We start from the raw sequence: 16,212 nt of genomic DNA, 5'->3' as shown, positions 1-16,212 counted from the left end.
ATAAGGAAGGGGAGGGGGAGGGATTAGGGGGATGTTTGCCCGGAAACCAGGAAAGGGAATAACACTCGAAATGTAAATAAGAAATACTCAAGTTAATAAAAAAAAAAAAAGATGGTGTTAACGAAACATTAAATGTAAAGAAAACAAAATGTTAGGAGGAGCATCGAAATGATTGTGACTTTATTAGAATATTAGAAGCAAAATATGGAAGAAGGTTCATTGGGGGCTTCCAGAACCAGGTATTGAGGGATTGATAGAGGAGAGGCAACCATTAGAACTAGACAGAAGGACATAAGACCATTTGTTTAAAATTTATACAGAGTCCTAAAGGAAGTCTTAATACGGTCACCCTGCACCTTTCCTAGAGATTACTTTAGGAACTGGACTTAGGGTAGAGCAAGAGGAATTTAGATAATTTACTTTAAATATCGTGATTGAAAATCCAAGGCAGTCTGCAAGCCACCTTCCCTGTTTTTTCCCCTAGGAAGACAAAACAATGAAAATTCTAACTTGTAGAAACTAAATTACCTACCTACCTACCTAACCCTGCCCCTCTTTCTCTCTCTTTCTGCCCTTTCTTCTTTCACACCTCATCAATTCTGCTTTAGAAGACAAAATTGGGCTTTAGAAGTCTTTCTCTTCAAAAACAAAATCCAAACAAAGTCCAATGATCACATATGACCACAGTACACAGTGAGGTCATTATCCTCCCGCTGTAACGTCAACAGGAGAGATGTTTTGAGTTTTAACAAGCATATATCTTTTTTTTCACTTTCACTCAGGTGTTGGAAAAGGCAATGGAAGTGATCTAGAAATACAAATAATGATGTGGCAGGAGACGATTTTTTCCTGTTTTAATTCCAAAAATTGTATGGTAAGAGAAAATACGTGAGCTGAAATTTCTGCCGTTTCAGTTTTGCTTTGATTGTGTGCAGATATGTGTAGGGTGTAAGTGTATGTTCAGGTGTGGGTGCAAGTGTGTGTGCACATGGAATCCAGAGGTCAAAGGTGAGTGCTTCTTCAATGGCTGTCCATCTTATCATCATCATCATCATCATCATCATCATCATCATTATTATTATTATTATTATTATTATTATTATTATTGCTACTGAGTCTCTTACTGCTCCTGGCACTTGCTAATTCAGCAAGACCAGGGATCCTTCTGTCTCCACATCCCCGATGCTAGGATTACAGGGACAAAATACCACACCCAATATAGGTGCTAAGGATGCAAACCTAGACCCTCATGCTTAACACAGTAGGCATTTGATCAGTCAAGCTCTTTTCCTAGCCCTGATATTTAATCAAAAATACAGTGTCAAAATAGCGTGTTCATCCGCCAAGTCACACAGAGATGCTTACTGCTCTCCAGTTATGGTCCGGCTTGGTGATGCTTGGTTTCGCTGCAAACCAGAGCTCGCTGCTCAGAATGAGTTTTGCAAGGCATTTTCTTTTGGCTCAGTCTTGCTTTGTCTTTCACTTTCCCATAATGCTAGAGCACATTCCCACAATCCATCAATCAAAGTTTATGTCATGTTTACGTTCGTGTCAGCTTCGGTTTCCAGTTCCTTTAAAAAGGAAAGTCACCTAGTAGCTCCTAGAGATACACATTCCTGGGTTGTTTCCTCAGGGTACGAGTCAGAAACTCTGGAATGAGGCCCAGACATCGTACATTTAGCTTTATCCTCAGTGATTTTGTTACTTAGATGTTCTGTGGACTGGCGTCCTGAGAAACAGGGAGTTTGTGAACTAGAAAGAAACCTCTTTCCCTCAAGCAATGGGAGCCAAGAAGTAATATTTAGATGAGTTGAAAAGTGCCTACGATGATGATAGGCCTTGGAAGCAGTGGTGCAGTGTGGTGGTTTGAATAAAGATGGCCGCCATAGGCTCATACTCCACCCAGTTGTTGGAACTGTTTGGGAAGGATTAGGAGGTGTGGCCTTGGGGTTGGGGATTTAGCTCAGTGGTAGAGCGCTTGCCTAGCAAGCTCAAGGCCCTGGGTTCGGTCCCCAGCTCCGAAAAATAGAAAAGAAAAAAAAAAAGGAGGTGTGGCCTTGTGGAAGGAGGTGTATCACTTAGGGTAGGCTTCTAGGTTTCAGAAATCCATACCGGGCCCAGTCTCACTCTTTCTACCTCCTGCTTTATGGTTAGGATAGAAACTCTCAGCTACTGCTCCAGTGCCAGGTTCCCCAACATACTGATCATGGACCAACTTGAGAAGTTTAGGCCATTTATATTTAAAGCTATTGTTGAAAAAAAATATGCTCATTTTTTGCACATTGTGTTATTGTCTATTTTGTGCTCCATTGACTATAGATTCACTTGTTTTCTTTCTGTACCCTCCTTTTTCAGGTGTGCCCCCCCAATTTCTGAATGTACCTCCTTTTAATTAATTTTTAATTTAAAAGATTTCTTATATTGAAAATAGATTTTTTTATACAATACACTTAGATTACAGTTTCCCATTCCCCCCCCCCTAAGAGTCTCCCTAACTCCTCTCCCATCTACATCCAAACCCTTTCTGTCTCTCCTTAGAATATTAACAAGGAATCTAAGGAATAATAATGAAATAAGATAAAACACAAAAATAAACCAGAATAGAACAAACAAACAAATAGAAGAGCCAAAGAAAAAGCATGAAAAACACACATAGATACAGAGACACATATTCGTGCACACAGGTATCCCCTAAGAGCTCTGAATTGGGTGTCATAATATATAAGCAAAGGATGAATAAGGTCAAAAAGCAAATACATAAATGCCCTGATGCAATATTATGAGACCAAGAACCCCCAAAGATGCCATTCAATTCATTTGTGTTGGCCATTCACTACTGGGCATGGAACCTGGCTTGAAGAGTGGTTTGTATACCCAGTAAGATTCCATTGGAGAAAACTAATTTTTTATTCACAAGTGGTTATCAATAGGAGATAGCTTCTCGGTTAAGGATGTGGGCTATGACCACCTTTCCTCTCAGTGAGGACCCCATTTGGTACAGAACCATGCAGGCCCTACACACACTGCCAGAGTCTCTGTGAATTTACACATGTCCTGGTCCTGATGTTCAGAGGGCATTGCTTCCTTTGTGTCCTCCACCTGCTCTGGCTCTGATAGTCTTTCCGCCTTCTATCCTGCATTGTTCTCTGAGCCCCAAGAGAAGGGATTTGATGAAGACGTCCCACTTAGGACTGCACGTTCCAAGGTCTCTCTCATTGACCAGCCATGGGTCTCTGTATTTCTCCCCATCTACTTCAGGAGGAAGCCTTTCTGACAATGGCTGAGCAAGGCACTGATCTCATTTCCTGGTAGGCATTTTTGTCACCCTCTTGAATGCTTATTCCTCCCCTTGGTCTGAATTGTCTATTGGGCCAGCTTGTTGAACATGAATTCTTTTAGCCTGCTTATACCATGGAAAGTTGTTTCTCCTTCAATTATGGCTGATAATATTGCTGAGTATAATAATCTGTGTTGACAGCTGGGTTCTCTTTATGTCTTACTTTTGAAATTTGAGATTATAATATAATTACATTTCTCTCTTCTCTTTCCTCTCTTCAAACCCTCACATTTGCTCCTCCTTGCTCTCAAATTCATAACCTCTTTTTCATTAATTGTTATTGCACATAGATATGTATACACATGTATATTTCTTTTTTTTTTCTTTTTTCTTTTTTTCGGAGCTGGGGACCGAACCCAGGGCCTTGCGCTTGCTAGGCAAGCGCTCTACCACTGAGCTAAATCCCCAACCCCCACATGTATATTTCTAAATATAGCTGGCTCCATCTATATAATGTTACTTGTATGCATGTTTTCAAGGATGAACATTTGACATTGAATAACCAGTTTATGTGCCCTTCCCTGGAGAAGGCCAACTCTCCCACTCTCAGCTTTCCTTCCTTGCCTAAAACACTTTGTGTAGTGTGTAGGCCTCGTGGGCTTTTCCCTGTCCATTTCAGCATGTCTATTAGTGTCCTCCTTGTTCAGCTCATGATTGGCCAGTCATGTTGATGAGATTTTATGGGTATAGCCTCTGAAATTATTAGGAGACACAACATCACAGCAAATGTCAATCTTTCTGCTCCCTCTTCCCAATGTCCCACGACTTTACCAGCACTGAGTATTTACCTAGGTTTCCAGTACTAGGTATGTTTTCTCTCTGTTGGATGAGGCTTAAGTCCAATTAAAGAGCTGGTGTTTGCTGCCAAGGCATGTGTGCCACTGTACCCTTAGGGTTATTGTGCTGTGCTGATAATGTATGTGGTTTGTAAACATCAAAGATGGGTAGGACTGAGTTTGCCTTGCTCCTTTGGGAGTTTACAGGGCACCTCTGGTGGCATTTGTATTCTTTAAGAGCTTGAAGTATGTTGCTCCAGGATCTTCTGGACTTTGGAAGTTTCCATGGACAATTCAGCTATTATTTTTTTTTCTTTATATGTGATTTCTGGTTTGCCTCTTGCAGTTTTCAATACCTTTCTTGGTTCTATCGATTCTAATTTAACTATAATAGGCAAAATAAGCTTATTTTCTGGTCCTGTGGTTTGTATGCTTCCTGTATTGATCTTGTTGAAAACCTGGTCTATGTCCCCAGAGATTCTTCTTCATCTATGCCTATAATTAAATAATATAAAAGACCTTTGGTCTTTTCGTGGAGAACTGAAACTCCCCATATTTCTTTGTGTTTTTAATTTCTTCATTTTCTTTGCCTGAGTGTTACAGCTCTTCTACTCTACCCTCAAGTCTTCTATTACCCATGATCCATCTGTTACCCATGATCCATTGCACTGGTATGTCTTTCCCCTGATTTTTCTAACTGGGTTACTGAGTTTTTCACTTACATCTTCATTGGCCGTGGGTTTCCTTCACTTCTATCTTTTTACTCTGCCTTTTAGATCCTGACATTTCTTTGTTACTTCATTCAGCTGCATTTGTGTTTTCTTGGACTTCACTTAGTTTGCATTTATTGATAGATTTGTGGCTTTCTTAAGCTCCCTGAGATTCTCGATCAAAATCATGGTTATGTCTAATTCTGTATCCCGGGTTCATTGATGTAATTCTCATTCATGGCAAACATTTCTTTGTATTTGTTGTGTTTTGGCAAAATGACCAGAGCATGTGGGTTTCTGCCTTTGGTTTTATATCAGATACGGGATTCTAGTCTTCTCGGTTTAGTAGAAGCTTGGTTTTGTTGCTGTTGTCCAAGCATTGATTGTAGCTCAGCTATGAAGAGTTAGTAGGTCAATTCTTTGGTTACTCTGTGTTTTCTTTTAAGATTTTTGTTTTATGTGTATGGGTGTTTTTCATATACACACATTGTTGTGCACCATGTACATGCAGCGCCCAGAACAAAAAACAAAATAAGGTATCAGATTCCTACTGAGTTTACAGAGAGTCGTCAGCCACCATGCCGTTGCTGAGAGCCTAATCCACGTTTTCTGAAAGAACGGCTAGTACGCGCCAATGCTAGGCCATCTCTTCAACCCCTCAGTGTTGACTTTTGACTAGAAGGATGACCATGAAAATATATGAATGGGACTCATGACTGGGTCTGCCTGGGCTGGTGTGCAAGCTAAGCAACATTACTCAAGATGGGCATAAAAGTGTGACGTTTGTGCAGGTGAGCTGTAATCTGGGGGACTCACCAAGCAAGGCTGATGTACAGGCTCTAACAGCAAGATTAGGCCTGGGGTTTAGAGATGGCATAGCTAGGTGATGTTCTGTGGCCTCTTACCAGACTAGGTCAGCACACAGAGAGGTAGGCCTGAGTGTCAGGGAAGGTGTATGTGATTGAGGTTGGAAGGAACTCACCAGGATGGGTGGACAGGACGCAAAGGCTGCACAACCAGTGCTAGGCATGGGTTTAGAGATGGCATCCACAGTGCATTTTTTAAGGACTTCACCATAGCAAAACCAGATGATGTCTATTCAGCGGTAATGCTTTTTTAGTTAAGTTCTATTATATTTACTCCTGTGCCTTTCAACCATGTTCCATCATAGCCTTCAAGAGACATAAGAGTTCATTTAAACAACTAGGTTACAATTTCATAAAAAGATTAACATCTACTTATATACCTGAAATGACCGGGCTGTGACATCAAGAAAACTTGATAATTTGGGATGCTTGAGAGAGTAAAAGTGGACTTCACCCTTGTACCTATTAGCTGAGCTTATAGTTCTGAATTTTGTATGTTTGTCCACAGATATTTCATGATGTTGAAACAGACAAAGTAATAATTAATGTGTTCAACTGTCCGGCTCTATATGATGATGTAAAAGTGAAATTTCTCTGTCCGGTAAGTAATCAAGATGCACCTTGTTCTTGTCGAGTCCTTTTTCTGTTCTTTTAGTGTGTCGAGACAGAGTTGTGTAGTCCAGGTTGGCTCGAAGCGTATCGTATAACCCAAGCTAGCCTTAAACATGTGATCCTTCTGCCTCAGCCTCCCGAGTGCTAGAATTACAGGTTTGTGTCACCAAACATGACTCTTTCTGGTCTTAGTCTTTTGAATGATTTAGGGCTTGGGATTTCCTTTGCCACAATTTCCAATAAAGAAAATGACAGACGTCAGCCTATGGCCAGGAAACCAGAGGGAAGCAACAAATCAAAACTGTTACTTTTTTCATATATATATATATATATATATATATATATATATATATAATTTTTAATTTTTATTCATTTTTTGTAAGTTCTGTATAATAAACATTAATTTTTCAAATAAGATGAAAACAACTTGATTAAAAAAAAAACAAGAGTACTACAGAGTAGTAATTATGTTTTTGTTTTTTATCTTTAAGCCCTCGTAGCCACTGAGAGGTCAGGCATGTCTTTCATCCCAGCACTCAGGTAGATCCCTGACTTTGACATCAGCCTGATCTATAGAGTGAGTTCCAAAACAGCCAGGGATACACAGAGAAACCCTGTTTTGAAAACAAACAAACAAAAAGAAGGGGCATTAGGTTCAGGTATGCTAGGTCAGTAAGATGGAGATGATCACAGAACACATAAGGTAATATCTGAAGCAGCTTTTTATTCCTTAAGGATCACAGAAAGAAGAGAGTAGTAGACCTCACAGGAAGGAAGCGATAGAGATATGAGGATCAAGCTTTACTGAGATCCAGAGTGCAATGCAGGGCAGTGTATCAAATAACTACAAAGTAAGCCAACTTCAATTCCATAGAGTCACACAGACAGTAACTTTCACACATACGCTAAAATAAAATGTGAAAAATACTTAATAAATAAAATACGAAAGAAATAAAATCAATGTAGAAGTTCCTCTACTCGTTGCTGACTTGAGAGAGAGTAGGGGGGTGGAGGGTTGGAAATCGGTGTCTTAACAATACTTTGAAAATGCATTGCCGAGAGATAGAATTGCTATTCTCAGAATAACTTACTGAGGAAACACTCAACTGTCTTCCTCCATGCCTTAGGCTGTGCATTCCCACCAGCCACATACGAGGGACTCCAGTTCTCTGGACCTTCACTGGCAATGTTTTCTGTCATTTTAAATCATTGACACTAATGAGATTGACAATTTTGTTGACTCTGTGACTGAGAGTTTTTTCATGTACTTGTTGAGCATCTCAAGACAAATATCTGTTCAAATCCCTTGAGTTTCTTACTGAGCTATCTTTTGTCCTTAAATTATAAAAGTTCTTTATTCTGACCATCAGAAATGTCTGCTCCAGTCACTGGAGTTTTTGTGGGATATCTTTTGCCACAAACACTAGAAGGGCTTTATAGAAGACCTTCATCAGAGCATGAATTGTGGATATTTCTTCCCAGTCTATGGTCTATCATTTCACTACGATAGTGATGCCCCTTTCCCCTTTTACTTTTGAGATTATAATTACATCATGTCTCCCTTTCCTTCTCTCCATCCAAACACTCTTATATAGCCCTTCCTGCTCTTTCAAATTCATGGACTCTTTCTTCATTAATTGATGTTACATACTGTACTGGCTGGTTGTGTGTGTTGACTTGACACAAGCTGGAGTTATCACAGAGAAAGGAGCCTCTTTTGAGGAAATGCCTCCATTAGATCGAGCTGTAAGGCATTTTCTCAATTAGTGATCAAGGGTGGGAGAGGTCAATGTGGGTGGGGCCATCCCTGGTAGTCCTTGGTTCTATAAGAAAGCCAGGGGAAGAAAGTCAGTAAGTAACATCCCTCTATGGCCTCTGCATCATATGTTGCTTCCTGACCTGCTTGAATTCCAGTCCTACCTTCCTTTGGGGATGAACAGCAATGTGGAAGTGTAAGCTGAATAAACCCTTTCCTCCCCCAACTTGCTTCTTGGTCATGATGTTTGTTTGGGAATAGAATCCTGACTAAGACAGATTAGTACCTGCATAGTGAAGTATTCCTTGTGACAACCTGGCTGTGTTTTGGGGAGGACTGTGGAAGGATTTTGGAACTTTGGTCTAGAAGAGCCATTGGGTGTTAAGAGCTCTGTGGAATGTTCTGTAGGAGCTTGAAAGATAATGTTGAGAACAATGCAGAAGATGGAGACCTGACTTGTGAAATTTCAGAGGGAAGACTTCTCAGGGCCATTGCTGTTTTGATTGTGGAGTCTATGGCTTTTGTTAGCTGGGGCTAAAGAATCAACTGTGGTTAACAAGATACCATAGCTACTAAAACCAAACCTTTGCATTACTGGGACTATCGATGCTGGTCAGCAGGATCTAAGAAATTAGTGGTGACTAAGAGGAGACCAGCATCCCTGAGGTAAAATCTTCTGGGAAGTGTTTTCTTAGAACACAAAGAAGCTGTGTTCCAGTGATAGCCAAGGTTGTACCTCTGCTGCAGCTGGACTTGGTAATGTGTAAGAGTCACCCAGGTGGTACTGTTTTTGAAGGCATGAAGGGGTCATGGAGAGCAGCTGAGGCTGGGCACTGTGAGAGGCCATGGAAGGCCATTGGTGAAGGTGCAGCCTCAGTTGCAGTTGATGGCACAGGACTGAAGGGGTCATGCAAAGGATTTGAGGCTTGGCATCATGAACAGAGCCTTTGAGAGGCTATTGGTGAAGCCTAGTTGCAGAGAAAGACTCCAGTGTATTGTAGATGTCTGTACCATTTGATGATCACCAAGAATAGCAGTAGCAATGGAGTGGATCAACCTGAACTTAGAGTGTTACAGAGGGCAGAGCTGGAGAAGTGACACAAGCCCATGGAGGAGCCCAGAAGATCATGAGTAGATCCCAGACATTGGACAGTTAGAGTTTTATTTTGCTTTTGATTGTGGTTGTGCCCTGATACTTTTCCCTCTTGAAGTAAGAAAGTATTTTAGTGGAGCCCAGAGTTAAGAGACTTTGAATTGTAAAAAGACTTTGATTTTCAAAAGATTGGATACTTGAAAGGGATTGAAATTTGAATATGAAATTTGTAAAGCCAGTGGGACTTTAAAGTTATTTAGATCTTGGGAATGAATAAGAAAGTAAGGGTTGAGGCTTAATAGTGATGTGTTTGTGTTTGTGTCAAGTTGACAAGGGGTCAATGGTACTGGCTGATTTTGTGTGCCAACTTGACACAAGCTGGGGTTATCACAGAGAAAGGAGCCTCCCCTGAGGAAATGCCTCCGTGATCCAGCTGTAAGCCATTTTCTCAATCAGTGATCAAAGGTGGGAGGGCCCATTGTGGATGGTGCCATCCCTGGGCTGGTAGTCATGTTCTGTAAGAGAACAAGCTGAGCAAGCCAGGGGAAGCAAGCCAATAAATAGCATACCTCCATGGCCTCTGCATCAGCTCCTGCTTCCTGACCTGCTTGAGTTCCAGTCCTCACTTCCTTTGGTGATGAACAGCAATGTGGAAGTGTAAGCTGAACAAACCTGTTCCTCCCTAACTTTCTTCTTGGTCGTGATGCTTGTGCAGGAATAGAAATCCTAAGACACACATATATATGTATACTTACATACATATAAATTCCTAAATATAACCTTCTCGGTCTATATGATGTTCATTGTATTCATGTTTTCAAGGCTATTTAGTATTAAATAACCAATTAGACCAGTCTTCCCTTCTCATCTCCACATTCTTTGCTGGCCTACAGGTCCTTGTGTAGGGTTCAAGCCACCTTTTCTTCCCCTCAACCACATTGACAGTCTATTGTCTTTGCTCAGATCATGTTGGTGGAAGTTTATGGGTGTAGCTCTTGAGAGTACTAGGGAAAGCAATCTTTTTTTTCTGTTCTTTTTTATGTATTTTTATTGGATATTTAATTTATTTACACTTTAAGTGTTATCCCCTTTCCGGGTTTCCAGAGGGGAAACCCATCCCCATCCCCCTGCTTCTATGAGGGTGCTCCCCCACCCACGCACCCACTTCTGCATCACTGACCTAGCATTCCCCTACACTGGGGCACCGATTCTTCACAGGGCCTCTCTGCCCATCGATGCTAGATAAGGCCATCCTCTGCTACATATGCAGCTGAAGTCATGGGTCCCTTCGTGTGTACTCATTGGTTGGTGGTTTAGTCACTGGGGGATCTGGTTGATTGACATTGTTGTTCTTCCTATGGGGCTGCAAAACCCTTCAGCTCCTTCAGTCTTTCCCCTAACTCCTGTATTGGGGTCCCCATGCTCAGTCGGATGATTGACTGCAAGCATCCATATCTGTTTTGGTCAGGCTCTGGCAGAGACTCTCAGGAGACTGCTATATCAGGCTCCTGTCAGGAAACACTTCTTGGAATCAGCAATAGTGTCTGGGTCTGGTGTCTATATGTGGGATGGATCCCCAGGTGGGGCAGTCTCTGATGGCCTTTCCTTCAGTCTCAGCTCCACTCTTTGTCCCTGTATTCCCTTTTGACAGGAGAAATTTTGGATTAAAATATTGGAGATGGGTGAGTGGCCCCATTCCTCAATCATGGGCCATGCCTTACTTACCATTTCTTTTTCCCCTTTATTGGGCATTTCAGCTAATGTCATCACCATTGGGTCCTGGGAGCCTCTTGCTATCCTGGCGTCTAGGATTGGCTGGGGGCTACTCCCAGTTCCCTATGCCACACCTCTGTTCAAATTCCTGACCTTCCATATATCATCCATATTTCCTTCCCCTCCTCCTCATCCCTACCTCCCAAGTCCCTCCCACCCTCTACCTCCTGTGATTATTTTGTTCTTTCTTCTAAGTAAGACTGAAGCATCCACATTTTGGTCTTCCTTCTTGAGATTCATATGGTCTGTGAATTGTATCTTTGCTAATATCCACTTATCAGTGAGTACATACCTAATGTGTGTTTTGTGATTGGGTTACCTCACTCAGGATGATATTTTCTAGTTCCATTCATTTGCCTAAGAATTTCATGAAGTCATTGTTTTTAATAGCTGAGACTAGTAGTCCATTCTGTAAATGTACCACATTTTCTGTGTCCATTCCTCTGTTGAGGGACATCTGGGTTCTTTCCACCTTCTGGCTATTATAAATAAAGCTGCTATGAACATAGTGGAGCACGTGTCCTTGTTATATTTTGGAGCATCTTTTGAGTATATGCCCAGGAGAGGTATAGCTGGGTAATCAGCTATGTCCAATTTTCTGAGGAACTGCCAGACAAATTTCCAGAAAGGTTGTACCAGCTTACAATCCCACCAACAATGGAGGAGTGTTCCTCTTTCTCCATATCCTCACCAGCATCTGCTATCACCTGAGTTTTTTATGTTGGCCATTCTGACTGGTGTGGAATCTCAGGGTTCTGATTTGCATTTCCCTGATGACTAAGGATGTTGAACATTTCTTTAAGTGCTTCTCAGCCATTCAATACTCCTCAGTTGAGAATTCTTTGTTTAGCTCTGTACCCCATTTTTAATAGAGTTATTTGGGTCTCTGGAGTCTAACTTCTTGAGTTCTTTGTTTCTTAATATTGGATATTAGCCCTCTATCAGATTCAGTATTGGTAAAGATCTTTTCCTAGTCTGTTGGTTGTCGGTTTTGTCCTTTTGACAGTGTCCTTTTCCTTACAGAAGATTTTCAATTTTATGAGATCCCATTTATTAATTGTTGATCTTAGAGCATAAGCCACTGGTGTTCTGTTCAGGAAATTTTCCCCTGTGCCCATGTGTTTGAGGCTGTTCCACACTTTTTCTTCTATTAGATTCAATATATCTGGTTTGATGTGGAGGTCCTTGATCCACTTGGACATGTTAAAAATGCTGGGAGGGGGTACTTTTTTAACAGAGGGTGGTTTTAGCTCCTTTGAAAAAGCACTAGTGACCATAAATGTGTGGGTTCATTTCTGGGTCTTCAATTCTATTCCACTGGTCTATCTGACTGTCTCTATACCAATACCATACAGTTTTTATCTCTATTGCTCTGTAATACAGCTTGAGGCGAGAGATGGTGATTCCCCCAGAAGTTCTTTTATTATTGAGAAAAGTTTTCTCTGTCCTGGGTTTTTTGTTATTACAAATGAATTTGAGAATTGAGAATTTGAGAATTTCTAGCTCTATGAAGAATTGAGTTGGAATTTTGATGGTAATTGCATTGATTCTGTATATTTCTTTTGGCAAAATGGCCATTTTTAATGCATTAATCCTGTCAATCCATGAGCATGGGAGGTCTTTCCATCTTCTGAGATCTTCTTCAATTTCTTTCTCCAGAGACTTGAAGTTCTTGTCCTACAGATCTTTCACTTGGTTGGTTAGAATCATACCGAGGTATTTTATGTAATTTGTGACTATTGTGAAGGGTGTCATTCCCCTAATTTCTTTCTCAGCATGTTTATCCTTTGAGTAGAGGAGGGCTACTGATTTGTTTAATATTTTATCCAGCCACTTTGCTGAAGTTACTTATCAGGTGTACAAATTCTTTGGTGGAATTTTTGTGGTCACTTAAGTATACTATCATATCATCTGGAAATAGTGATATTTTTACTTCTTCCTTATCAATTTGTATCCCTTTGACCTCCTTTTGTTGTCTGATTGCTCTGGCTAGGACTTCAAGTACTATATTCAATAGATAGTGAGAGAGTGGGCAGCCTTGTCTTGTCCCTGATTTTAGTGGGATAGCTTCATTTCTCTCCATTTAGTTTGATGTTGGCTATTGGCTTGCTGTATATTGCTTTTACTGTGTATAGGTATGGGCCTTGAATTCCCAAGACTTTTACCATGAAGGGGTGTTGAATTCTGTCAAAGGCTTTTTTAGCATCTTATGCGATGATCATGTGGTTTTTTTTTCTTTGAGTTTGTTCATATAATGGATTAAGTTGATGAATTTTTCATAGATCGAACCATCCTGCATCCCTGAGATGAAGCCTACTTGATCATGGTGAATGATCATTTTGATGTGTTCTTGGATTCAGTTCGTGAGAATCTTTTTTTTTTTTTTTTTTTATTAACTTGAGTATTGCTTATATACATTTCGAGTGTTATTCCCTTTCCCGGTTTCCGGGCAAACATCCCCCTCCCCCCTCCCCTTCCTTATGGGTGTTCCCCTCCCAACCCTCCCCCCATTGCCGCCCTCCCCCCATAGACTAGTTCACTGGGGGTTCAGTCTTAGCAGGACCCAGGGCTTCCCCTTCCACTGGTGCTCTTACTAGGATATTCATTGCTACCTATGGGGTCAGAGTCCAGGGTCAGTCCATGTATAGTCTTTAGGTAGTGGCTTAGTCTCTGGAAGCTCTGGTTGCTTGGCATTGTTGTACTTTTGGGGTCTCGAGCCCCTTCAAGCTCTTCCAGTTCTTTCTCTGATTCCTTCAATAGGGGACCTATTCTCAGTTCAGTGGTTTGCTGCTGGCATTCGCCTCTGTATTTGCTGTATTCTGGCTGTGTCTCTCAGGAGCGATCTACATCCGGCTCCTGTCGGTCTGCACTTCTTTGCTTCATCCATCTTGTCTAATTGGGTGGCTGTATATGTATGGGCCACATGTGGGGCAGGCTCTGAATGGGTGTTCCTTCAGTCTCTGTTTTAATCTTTGCCTCTCCCTTCCCTGCCAAGGGTATTCTTTTTCCTCATTTAAAGAAGGAGTGAAGCATTCACATTTTGATCATCCGTCTTGAGTTTCCTTTGTTCTAGGGATCTAGGGTAATTCAAGCATTTGGGCTAATAGCCACTTATCAATGAGTGCATACCATGTATGTCTTTCTGTGAGTGGGTTAGCTCACTCAGGATGATATTTTCCAGTTCCAACCATTTGCCTACGAATTTCATAAACTCGTTGTTTTTGATAGCTGAGTAATATTCCATTGTGTAGATGTACCACATTTTCTGTATCCATTCCTCTGTTGAAGGGCATCTGGGTTCTTTCCATTTTCTGGCTATTATAAATAAGGCTGCGATGAACATAGTGGAGCACGTGTCTCTTTTATATGTTGAGGCATCTTTTGGGTATATGCCCAAGAGAGGTATAGCTGGATCCTCAGGCAGTTCAATGTCCAATTTTCTGAGGAACCTCCAGACTGATTTCCAGAATGGTTTTACCAGTCTGCAACCCCACCAACAATGGAGGAGTGTTCCTCTTTCTCCACATCCTCGCCAGCATCTGCTGTCACCTGAGTTTTTGATCTTAGCCAATCGCACTGGTGTGAGGTGAAATCTCAGGGTTGTTTTGATTTGCATTTCCCTTATGACTAAAGATGTTGAACATTTCTTTAGGTGTTTCTCAGCCATTCGGCATTCCTCAGCTGTGAATTCTTTGTTTAGCTCTGAACCCCATTTTTTAATAGGGTTATTTGTTTCCCTGCGGTCTAACTTCTTGAGTTCTTTGTATATTTTGGATATAAGGCCTCTATCTGTTGTAGGATTGGTAAAGATCTTTTCCCAATCTGTTGGTTGCCGTTTTGTCCTAACCACAGTGTCCTTTGCCTTACAGAAGCTTTGCAGTTTTATGAGATCCCATTTGTCGATTCTTGATCTTAGAGCATAAGCCATTGGTGTTTTGTTCAGGAAATTTTTTCCAGTGCCCATGTGTTCCAGATGCTTCCCTAGTTTTTCTTCTATTAGTTTGAGTGTGTCTGGTTTGATGTGGAGGTCCTTGATCCACTTGGACTTAAGCTTTGTACAGGGTGATAAGCATGGATCGATCTGCATTCTTCTACATGTTGCCCTCCAGTTGAACCAGCACCATTTGCTGAAAATGCTATCTTTTTTCCATTGGATGGTTTTGGCTCCTTTGTCAAAAATCAAGTGACCATAGGTGTGTGGGTTCATTTCTGGGTCTTCAATTCTATTCCATTGGTCTATCTGTCTGTCTCTGTACCAATACCATGCAGTTTTTATCACTATTGCTCTGTAATACTGCTTGAGTTCAGGGATAGTGATTCCCCCTGAAGTCCTTTTATTGTTGAGGATAGCTTTAGCTATCCTGGGTTTTTTGTTATTCCAGATGAATTTGCAAATTGTTCTGTCTAACTCTTTGAAGAATTGGATTGGTATTTTGATGGGGATTGCATTGAATCTGTAGATTGCTTTTGGTAAAATGGCCATTTTTACTATATTAATCCTGCCAATCCATGAGCATGGGAGATCTTTCCATCTTCTGAGGTCTTCTTCAATTTCTTTCCTCAGTGTCTTGAAGTTCTTATTGTACAGATCTTTTACTTGCTTGGTTAAAGTCACACCGAGGTACTTTATATTATTTGGGTCTATTATGAAGGGTGTCGTTTCCCTAATTTCTTTCTCGGCTTGTTTCTCTTTTGTATAGAGGAAGGCAACTGATTTATTTGAGTTAATTTTATACCCAGCCACTTTGCTGAAGTTGTTTATCAGCTTTAGTAGTTCTCTGGTGGAACTTTTGGGATCACTTAAATATACTATCATGTCATCTGCAAATAGTGATATTTTGACCTCTTCTTTTCCGATCTGTATCCCTTTGATCTCCTTTTGTTGTCTGATTGCTCTGGCTAGAACTTCAAGAACTATATTGAATAAGTAGGGAGAGAGTGGGCAGCCTTGTCTAGTCCCTGATTGTAGAGGGATTGCTTCAAGTTTCTCTCCATTTAGTTTAATGTTAGCAACTGGTTTGCTGTATATGGCTTTTACTATGTTTAGGTATGGGCCTTGAATTCCTATTCTTTCCAGGACTTTTATCATGAAGGGGTGTTGAATTTTGTCAAATGCTTTCTCAGCATCTAATGAAATGATCATGTGGTTCTGTTCTTTCAGTTTGTTTATATAATGGATCACGTTGATGGTTTTCCGTATATTAAACCATCCCTGCATGCCTGGGATGAAGCCTACTTGATCATGGTGGATGATTGTTTTGATGTGCTCTTGAATTCGGTTTGCCAGAA

At 40.9% G+C, this 16,212-nt stretch overlaps 2 protein-coding genes across 2 annotated transcripts in view; one reads left to right on the top strand and one right to left on the bottom strand.

Moving 5' to 3' along the window:
• Positions 1 to 16,212, bottom strand: part of Erich1 (glutamate-rich 1) — a gene marked incomplete at its 5' end in the record, with an annotated part of 52,793,804 nt that overhangs the window by 5,906,863 nt on the left and 46,870,729 nt on the right.
• The window catches only part of Tpte2 (transmembrane phosphoinositide 3-phosphatase and tensin homolog 2), a 100,213-nt gene that overhangs the window by 73,085 nt on the left and 10,916 nt on the right, over positions 1 to 16,212 (top strand). For both annotated transcript variants that reach the window (NM_001419184.2, NM_001419185.2), the window contains 2 exon segments: positions 783 to 874; positions 6,198 to 6,290. In NM_001419184.2, coding sequence (NP_001406113.1) covers positions 783 to 874; positions 6,198 to 6,290 — 185 coding nt within the window.

Source organism: Rattus norvegicus, chromosome 16 (assembly GCF_021556685.1).
Source record: "Rattus norvegicus strain SHRSP/BbbUtx chromosome 16, alternate assembly SHRSP_T2T, whole genome shotgun sequence".
Taxonomy (NCBI): Eukaryota; Metazoa; Chordata; class Mammalia; order Rodentia; family Muridae; genus Rattus; species Rattus norvegicus.
Note: the sequence above shows the minus strand (reverse complement) of the source record. Positions and strands in the feature narration are given on the sequence as shown.